We start from the raw sequence: 10,076 nt of genomic DNA, 5'->3' as shown, positions 1-10,076 counted from the left end.
TCATTTAGGAATTTGACCTGCTGTTCTGTAAAGGATTGTTTTTCTTCATGCATAAGGGATTCACATAGCAGCGTGACCACTGGGATCTTTGGTAGATGCAAGAATAGGCCGAAAAAGGAGACTGATGGATGGCAACCCTTTGATCTTTTCACAGGATCATGGGACCATGAACTGGAGGAGATGCAAGAGGTGAACCTACCAGGTTTTGAGTGACATTTTCTGACATGGAAGTAGGGGCCATGTGAAGAGTTGAGTGATGACAGGAAAGGTAAAGATGGTTCAGCCCTCAAAGTCCAAAATAATGATTTCTTGGTTCTTCTCTATCACAGATGTACTTTGTGACCACGACAAGTCACTCTGTATCGTATTCGCACCACTTACAGCAACTGGAAGAGGTGAGGGAACGTGGCTCCTTGTGCAAGCTAAGGGGCAAAATTTAGGGCCCTGCTCAGACTTCATGCGAGAATTTTCTGTGCAGAGTTGTGACCGCTGACTTTTGCGGACTGCTTGGGGAAGGCAGTATTAGATAACTGACAAATGAGTACCACCCCTGGTCTCTGCTTCGCATCACTAGAATGGAAAATAACACCTCTGTCCCTCAGGTGTGCTACCAGCACGATATGGGTAAGCGAGGCACTGACAGCTGTGATGAAAAATGAGTGCTATAAAAATACAGAGGACAGATAGTGTATGGCTGACAGCTGTGTGCAGTAGGTGATTATATTTTCAGACTGTTTCGCCAGTGTCCTTCGCACTGATTTTTTGAGCAGTTCTGTGTGTAGGATTTCTGCTCAGCCTCTCTCTTGCTTTAACTTCGGGACTGCTGCTGTGCTCCTGGTCTGTGTTTGCTACAGAGCACATAACTAATGGGCACTCCAGCTTATTCTTTGTTAGTATGCTTGAGCAGCAATAAAAGGGGTCAGGCCTCTAGATCCATCCCAACTTTGTACCCCCTCCTCCCCCCCCAGTCCCACATACAGCAAAAGCACCAGGCTGTCACATCTATTCTGTCAGCAAATTGTGTGAAAGCCAAAACTAAAATTACTGCCAACTCCCACGGTGGTTTGTGGGAAGTTGCTTTGACTAATGATGTAACCTACCTTTAAGAACACTCAGGATGAGGCTGCGAATCTGACTTTTTACTTTGAAGTCTATGCATTCACCATGCTATGTTGCACTAGGCAGGATATAGTTATATAGAAAAGCTCTTCCTACTATCAGAATAAAGGAAATTATGTTTTCTGAAGAATTACTTTCATGACATTATGAAGAACAAGATTTGGAAGTTTTTCCATTCAAATTCTACAGAATGTGCTTGATTTCTGCTTATTTTACTTCTATAAAAAGCTCTTCCTTTGCAAGTCTGCCAATCACTGATAGTTGGCTTTTTTTTGTCTCCTAGAAGATTGTTTTGTAATATTAGTTGTGCTTTAATTTTGAAGTGTGAAGTTGCATGATCTCAGGAAAAATTCTCATATACTTCTTTCCATTTTCCTCATTTGGAGTGTATGTGCAACCTCCTTTGGTCCAGTCCTCAGCTAGTATAAATTCTAGATGTAAGTATAGTTGACCAATGTGTTGAAATAAAAAAAAAAAAAAAAAAAAAAAAAAAATATATATATATATATATATATATATGTAAGGTTAATCAAACAAACCAAAACCTCACCTTAGAGTAACTTGATGAGTTTATTAAAAATCTTTTGATAAGGAAAAAAGCCTCTTCTGGGCTGTATTTTTAACCAGAGAAGCACTATTATGTCATAAACAGTAGGAAAGAAGACCTCATATTAAAAATCCTTTATTTCACTTGGAGAAGTAGGTCCCTCTTTTCATTTGAGGTAATTAAAGTCAAAACCATCATCAAATTGAGAACAGATTTGGAAATATTTGAAGCCACAGACAAAGTTTATTTTTAAAACATATTTAAAAATTGCACAGTTATAAATACAGGTAAATAAATACAATTCAGTATGTGGAAAAGAACCCAAGGAAGGCATGCTTCCATTACAGTACAAAAATACTACATTAAATGTGGTGCTCTGCAAATAGTCATCTATGAGCTTAATAAATTTAACACATCCAATATGCACGTAGTTCATTTCTGAGGAAATAGATTATTTTAAAGAGCAGTGCAAGGAAACATCAACGTAAAGCATCAGTAAACTACAGCTCTGTGTTTAATATAATACACAGCTGATAATGCACTAAGTATACAGAGGCGAGTTAGTTGTAAGAAAGGTATTTTTTACTCCTCATTTACTTACAGACCCAGGTGCTCGGTCTGGGTCGGTGTGGACCTTTGTAAGGGAATGTAAACATTCAGGTGTAGGGCTGAGCTCCCACCTCCACATGCTGCACCCTGCACGTCCACCGACCCATCGACAGAGGCGTTAAGTGAGCAATGTAAGTCTGTGCAGCAGCAGGGCTCCTCTGACAGCCCAGGTGAAAGTATCTGCCAACCCTAGAGTCCCTTCTTTCCTGTATGTTGGCTTAAAAATAAAGCCAAAAAAACTGATGCAAGATAGCAAAGGTTTTTCAAACAGTTTACAGCATATAGAAGAAGCTGCACAGAATGCCTTTCAAAACTATATAGTTTTATTTGAATCTAGATATGTTATACTCTGATATATAAAATATATTTATAAATGTTTTGATTTTTCTGAATTTACAATAATTACTGATATTAAAAAGGCTATTTAAATTAAAGTTTTAGCCAATGTCAATGACATTCTGTAAATGTGGAAGGGGAAAAAAGATCAAAGCACATTAAATCTTGACCATGCAAGCTTGCTGTCACATGTGCAAGCATTTGTAAAGTTACAGCTTATTTTAGGAAACTTTAGGTTCCTTCTGTCTCTCTCCCAGGCATAGTACCTATTGCTCTGTGGGCTGAGGCTCTGAAACTTTCTGTGGGTTCTGCGACATTTTTCATTTTGCCAAGGTTTGTTCAAAGCATCTGTGGTCTCTACATGCATGGCGCTCTTGTGTCTGATTTATTTCACCAGTCCAAAAATAGAACCATAATGAAGTAATTTGATTTCTAGCTTAGATGAGGTTTGAATAGTAGATAACACTATTGCATATCCACCCGTCAGTTTTTTCACAGCATGCAGTGCATTTTGTCTATCACTTCTGTCTGTGAATACTTGGTATTTTACAAACATAATTACATAAATTCACTGTACAGGCTGCAAAGCTGACAACACTGGTGACCAGAAATCTCCGTTTGTCAACTGCGCAGGTTATTCATGTGAAGAAACTAATATGTCTTATTTTGCAGATGCACGTTCAGGCAAGAGAGATCTACAACCAATTTGTGTCAGTCCAATTCTCACTGGCTGTAACAGGCAATGATTTAGGCCTCGGTCTTTGCTTCTGTGGCTGCCGGTAATGTCAGCAGTTATTATTCCTGTCATGGGGGCCTGTGATCCTATGAATGTTTGTGGAGCACCTGTTGGTGTTGTTAGGGCCCTCCTTTCCACCTGACAGACAGGCCCAAGTTTTCCAAATTGGCTCATTAGCTCTTCGTGCCTGATGTGCTGAGCTTTCTGCTGAATTGAGCGTCTGCAGCTGAAACCCATGCATACAGCAGGTGCTCAGATCCTGTGAAGTTTTACATGTACATTGCCCAGAGAAGCTGTGGATGCCCCATCCCTGGAAGTGCCCAAGGCCAGGCTGGATGGGGCTTTGGGCAACCTGGGCTCGTGGGAGATGTCCCTGCCCACAGCAGGGGGCTGGAACTGGATGGTCTTTAAGGTCTCTTCCAACCCAAACCAGTCTGTGATTGTCCAACTTTCAAACAGGATAGTCAGATAGCAGGCAGCCTTCAGAGCTAGTGGGCAAGTTTGAAAAGCCTGGCCGTGTTACGTGTAGAGCAAGACAGTAGTTGTTTCAATGGCTCTGGGAATCTTTTTCTCTGGTTTGGTGCTACCTGGGTTAGGCTAGTAAAGAAAATGAGAAAATCCAAACACACAACTTCCCTGGGAAACCTGCACATATTTGGCTTTCTGATTCTGAAGAGGGTACCAAAATTTGTCTGCAAAAGCAGTGACTGCAGATGTCTGTCATTCATTAAAGACTTCAAGCAAACATGAGATCCACAACACGCAGCGATTTCTAAGGATGGGATTTAAAAAGGGCTCTGTGTTCTGTCTGAACTGTGACAAATAACCTGAACTTGATTTTGAGTTTGGAAGATGCAAAGTGCTTTTAAAACATCCCATAGAAGATACTAATTAATAGCTTTAAAACACCCAACGTGTGTCTTCTGCATGCATTCTCTAAATGTATACTCAAGTAGCAATGCTGCATGCTTAGTATTAGTATTTCACTATGGTTATTTGTTAGTGTAGTTGCATGCACTATTGTCACATGAGGTTTTGTGTTACAGGAACTTTCCCCTCAGTATTTTTAACAGTGCTGTTATTTATCAGGTCTTAATAAAATGCCATTGCATACAGATATGTATGTGTTTACCTGAAGATCAAACCAACACTTTAAACTGGCAAAAACCAGTCTATTGCAACAATGGGTTTAATCATTACAGTTTAAAGAGATCAGCAAGAAATGAGCCTATTGCTTTCATTGTAAAGCTTCACCCCATAGATAATCATTTTTATTTCAGTGACTGTTAAACATGTGCAGTGGTATCAGAGGCCAGCCCTCATCAGGTAGCTGTATCTGAGCTGATCAGGCAAAGACTTTCAGTGTTTAGCAGCTTGATGGATCAGACTTGTTATAAATATTCATAAACTTTTGCAGAGGAGAGGGCAGACAGAAGCATGGGTTAGGAAAGTGCTTTTTAATTGCATGAAATATGCAAAAGAGGAAAGACTCAAAAATTGGGAGTCAATTACCTGGCAGTGATAAATCACCTCTGGAGAAAGAGGGGAGTAAGAACAAGGGGAAGCAGGAGTGGGAGATGCTGATAAACCACTGCAGCACTCTAATTTGGTACCACCCCATAGTTGCTCTACAGTTGTAATCTTGGAATGTCTCAGGGTCTCTTTGCTGCTGAAATTTCCAATCTTTATGTAAAACTGTTTCCTTACTTAGAGCTGAGCAACCCTGTACTCCTGTGTTGCCTTCTCTGAATTTACATGAGTGACCTCAGGCACACAGCCTGTGGAGACAGCAGCATTCCCCTGCTCTCGTACAGTGCCACCACATGCAGTGGCTGTTATTTGCCCTTCCTTTCTTGCACACCTGGGCAAGTTGGGGACTTGGTGGATCTCAGAAGGAGCACTGAGAAGAGGATCCAGATTTCCTGTCTCTCACTCTCAGGCTCAATCTGCCACGGTTCAGCAGCCTTCTTATTTATCCTGCTTCGTGCCTGGTTAGAAGTACAAGTAGATGCATTTCCTTTTCAAGGTGTTAATATGCTGCAGGCTCTTTACATTTCCTCTTGCTGTTACAGGCAAATACACATGCTGGCTACCAAAAATGCAAGAAACTACATGAGGTGGTCAGATCAAAGCTGTCTTGTGTGCTGACAGGGCTTGGCAGTGGGGGCTAAAGGAGGACAATAAAGCCCAGGACACTGAAGCGCACCCAGCACTAAGTAAGGTGAGCTATGTATCAGCGGTTGCTTTCCTGCACAGGCCAGCACAGAACTGGTGTCTGGCAGTGTGCAAGATGTGCCACTGCCCCCAGGAAGCCTGCTTTGGTCTCCCTTGCACAACATGTTGGTCAGTGGTAGCCTACGGCCAGCTGAGCACCTATCTGAAACAGCAGAGAACTGCTGGGGTAATCTCCAAGAGTGCACACAATCTTTGGGTGGCATTTTGGAGCCCATGTCCTGTACAGAGGGACTGCACTGCTTGTGGTGAACTGGGGACTTGTGTATCCTCAGGGGGCAGAGTTCAGCCCTTGTGTTTTTTTTGCTAGGTTTATGCAGGCAGCCCTCCTCGCATGGGAGTGGACGTGTACTGGCACAGGAATGCAGTTTTGAGCAGTGCATCCTAGGATAAATCAAGTTACCTACTTTTTTGGGGGTGGGTTGGGGCATGTGAACTAGAGTTGCATTAGGTTTTCCTAACAGAATTGCTGTGTTACTTGTACACATGCTAGAAATAAAAAAAAAAAAAAAAAAAAAAAAAAAAAAAAAAAGGTTTAGCGAACTGTCATCAGTACCAAATACCCCTTGTCATTATGACTCTGAAGTCAAGCATTTAAGTTTGTTGATTTGAAAGGTATAAAAATATAACTCTTGAGCAGCTCATTCCTCTGGATATGCACTAATTATCCTACCACACAGAGGATGTTCAAGAACGTGTGTGATGGCAGGGCATCAAGGAAAATCTAAGCACATATGCCTTTGCTTTACAGCCTCTTCACAAAGCTGCCTCCCTTCTCTCTTATCACTCTCCAGATTCAATTGCACTGCACCTTCTGCTCTGCCTTATCAATAAAGGGCTGTCATCACACATCGCTGTCAAAGCAAAAGAGCAAACTGTTGTCAGCAGATATGCATACAGCAACCCACTTAGCTAAAATGACATTCCCAGGCAGTCCTTGATAACCAATCCTTAGAGGAAATTGCAGGAATCAGTTGCTATATGCTTGATAGATAAACAGGAATAGATATAAACAACAAATTAATAAAGCACTATTAAAAATTTCCTGTAGCTATTTCAGCACCTCTGTTCTGTGGGAGAGAATGAGAAGTAAACCTCCTATTTTTAACAAAAACTGATTATTTTTATTTAACAGTTATAGTTGATGTTTAGATGCAGTGATTATTCTATTTTACGTGAAATGTTACTTTAAGTGGTTGCTCAAAATAACAGATAGCTGCAAGAAAGATTAGGCTTGTACCAGTGAAACTGCTCAATGCACATGGAACTTTGTCCATTTTGCTTTTTAAACAGCTGATTGAGCTTTTTTTTCTTTTTTTTTTTTTTTCTCCCCACTGATGTTTATAGGAAATGTGCTGCTTGCTGCTTGTCCCACTTCATCACATTCCAGTGGCTACCCTGCACGTTACATTCCTGACCATGAATTGACACAGTAGCCACCCAATTCCATTTCATTCTTCCACTGTTTAAAAAAAGTATTAAAAATATTGGCAACTGAGAGTTATCCCCATAAAAATGATATTCCTGTATTTGATTGACTCATTTACCTCAAGCTGAATGTTTGCACTGTGCCCAAATCCACCCATTCATCATGTGGCAGTGCAGCCTCCTCCTTTAATACTGTACCTCATTCATCCAATCAGGGAAAATTAAGATGATATGCATACATATTTTTAAGTAGCTACAAATACTGATGTTTTCTAAGGATTTAGTCTGCTAAATTCTGTCATTTAGTCATAGAGTTCACTGAAACTTTTGCTACTGTTTGCCATAACAGCGGGATTAAATCTCAGTTCCAATCCTACAAGCATTATTTAGACCATTCTTTTCAGGAAAAAAAATCCTTCAAGTACGGTCTGCAGGCATTAACTCCTATAAAGACTTTTCTTTATTTTCAATAAAGATCTGTGGCTTATTATGTTCTGAAATGACATAATTCACATAATATGTATGTGCATGCACATGCATGCATGTAGTACCTGATGCATAATAGAATAATCTTTCTAATAGATATTGCAGTTTATACTGTATTTGCATTTTTTAAACATAAGAATATTGAAAACCCTCTTATCACATTTCAGGAAACGATATTTGGTCCTCTATGCCAACAAGGCTATCCTGTACATCCTGCTGTTAGTAATTAAAATAAAGCACAGCACAATTTTACAAAAAGAAAGATTAAAGTGCATAAGTACACATAGATAGGTGCAGATCCTGCTACGAGCTCCTTAGAAGCAGACATACTCTGTCCATGGTCAGAGAGAGCTGGTTTAAACAGCAACAATTCTAGTGCAAATTACTGCTTCTGCTTGAAACACTTGTCCTTCCAATATATACATGGCCTAATCTCATAGACCTCCATGTACAATGTTCTTCTTAATATTGCACATAGTTTACAACACTGTGAGCCTGCAGAATTTGGCCCAAATTAATTAAGGTACCTTCAGAAGCAAAGATTTTCTTGACTGCCAACTAATAAATATATTCAAAACAAAATACATCCATTTTACATGCATCTATTTTCAGAGCTATGTTGAAGATGGACCTCAAAAAGATTTTTCAAAGAAACTAAAAGGACAGGGAATCCACGTCATAGGGCAAAGTGATGTCAGTATAGTGTGATGAGCTGCTAAGCAGGTTTCTTGGATGCATTGCTTGCCATTCTACATGTGCAATAATGATTACCTAGGTTTGTTTGTAATATATTTTTCTTTGTATAGCTGTGTACATATAGAGAGAGATAGCTTGCATGGGATGAAGATTCTTCAGAAATGGCTATTTCATTGAGTTCAGGGCTCTGTCAGATTAGCTGCAGCTCATTTTGATCTTTTGAGTTTGAGCCTATTTACAATATCTTGTGCTTTTGAACTTTTCCTTTTTGAATAATGTCCAAGAGAATTCCCCTACCGATCTACAGCTGTGATCTTTTGGAAGATGTTGTCATTTTGAGATGAGTAATAAAAGTGTTCTCTGTTTCCTAATACAACTTAATCAATTTGTGGATGCTTTTTACTACGGCTCTAGATTAAATGCTCTTAACAGAATGTCTAGATCACCCACATTGGCAGCTTGAAACAGTTCTGGCTGGTCCATCATAGACAGAGCAATTCGAAGTGCTGCCCAAATATTGCCTGATAAAGCAGGATGGGGAACCTGCTGTAGATTTCTGCTCTTTCTTTGCAAGCTGAGAGCAGTGAGAAAGTTGCTGACAGCCTCTCTGTAGGAAAGAAGAAAAAAGAAACATGCAATATAATTTGCTTAATGAATAGCTTAAAACTTTAGGAAATGGCATGCTAGAATTGATTTTTTTTTTTTTTTTAAACAATGCAGTTCATCAATCTCTCTGTTTATTCTTGCTTGATTTGCTTTAAACAAGCAGACATGGCTTGCACTAATTCAGAGTTTATTATTTATTTATTAGTTAATTCATACATCTGGGGAAGTTGTCTTCATTGCTGTATAGCTCCCCTTTACCTTAACTGTCTTAAGCTGACAGTTGGGACCCTTTTTCGTAGACGTGGGATATTACCCTTGACTCCTGAAGGACGTATTAAAAGTGGTTTTGACAGGATTAGCAACTTGAAGCACTTTAACTGAAGTTTCCTTTCTAAAGACAGGTTTTTAATATTTTCTTTTAGAAAAGCTACTAAGGTCTAAGTTTAAGTGTGAGAATAATCCCACTGATTACTATTAGAGTACTTGCATTTACAGCTTAAAATTGTTTAAGCAGCTTGTTGAATGAGAGATTTATGTTTTTAACAGAAAGTCAGTAGTTCTGTTACGTAGGATGTGTGGCTATAAGAAAGGCATCATTCATTAGTACTTTGAGTAATTTTTTTTTTTTTTTTTTTTTTACAATGGCTGAGATTAATAAACTATACTCTGAGATAGCTCTACCTAGAAAATGAATTTTCACTTGATAGATATGATCCACGACTTTTTAGTTTATGCATTTTTCTAACTTACCTGTATGCCCCTAGGTTGATGCAGCTTATGCCTAAATTGTATCTGGACCTAATGAAGCCAGGCTGTATTTCTAAAGCGCGTGTGTAGGCCTCAACGGCTTCTTCGCTTCGATCTCCATTTGCCAAGGTTGCTCCAAGACGGTTCCATAATGTATAGTCCTGGTGAGAAAATGAGTTTTCTACTGTAGGTGTCAAAAGAGGGCTCAATAATAGCTCATTTTTGATTGCAAAGTAGGGAGGACTGCAGAAAATAACAGTATCATGTCTTTTCTTAATTGACACAGAATGGGAGGTTCTGATTTATGATTATAGGCAACTTTATATAACTGGTACAACTAATCAGCACACAGCTAGAAATCGGACATATATAAATCTGTTTCTAAATGGGACTGTCTTGTAATTAACATTTCTATTTCAGGTATTAAAATTTTAATGGCTGAAGTGACATCTCATTAATATTGGTCTGTTCAAGAGGCAAGAAAGAAAACAGCCTGTAAAACTAAATTCTTAAAAATAAAAAACCAAAAAGCGT

The 10,076-nt window shown here is 39.3% G+C and overlaps 1 protein-coding gene and 1 long non-coding RNA gene across 4 annotated transcripts in view; one reads left to right on the top strand and one right to left on the bottom strand.

Moving 5' to 3' along the window:
* Positions 1–1,889: 1,889 nt before the first annotated feature.
* The window catches only part of PEX5L (peroxisomal biogenesis factor 5 like), a 107,286-nt gene continuing 99,099 nt past the window's right edge, over positions 1,890–10,076 (bottom strand). For all 3 annotated transcript variants that reach the window (XM_084528783.1, XM_084528782.1, XM_084528784.1), the window contains 2 exons: positions 9,546–9,703; positions 1,890–8,796 (listed from right to left, as the gene is read on the bottom strand). In XM_084528783.1, the coding sequence (XP_084384909.1) occupies positions 8,592–8,796; positions 9,546–9,703 (363 nt within the window). In that variant the 3' untranslated portion in view covers positions 1,890–8,591. The remainder of the gene's footprint in view (positions 8,797–9,545; positions 9,704–10,076) is intronic.
* On the top strand, positions 5,452–10,073 carry LOC311441111. The gene is made up of 3 exons (XR_014695802.1): positions 5,452–5,568; positions 9,560–9,706; positions 9,963–10,073. It is a non-coding gene; the product is annotated as an uncharacterized lncRNA (long non-coding RNA).

The sequence above is a fragment of the Aythya ferina genome, assembly GCF_964211825.1.
Source record: "Aythya ferina genome assembly, chromosome: 9".
Classification (NCBI taxonomy): Eukaryota; Metazoa; Chordata; class Aves; order Anseriformes; family Anatidae; genus Aythya; species Aythya ferina.
Note: the sequence above shows the minus strand (reverse complement) of the source record. Positions and strands in the feature narration are given on the sequence as shown.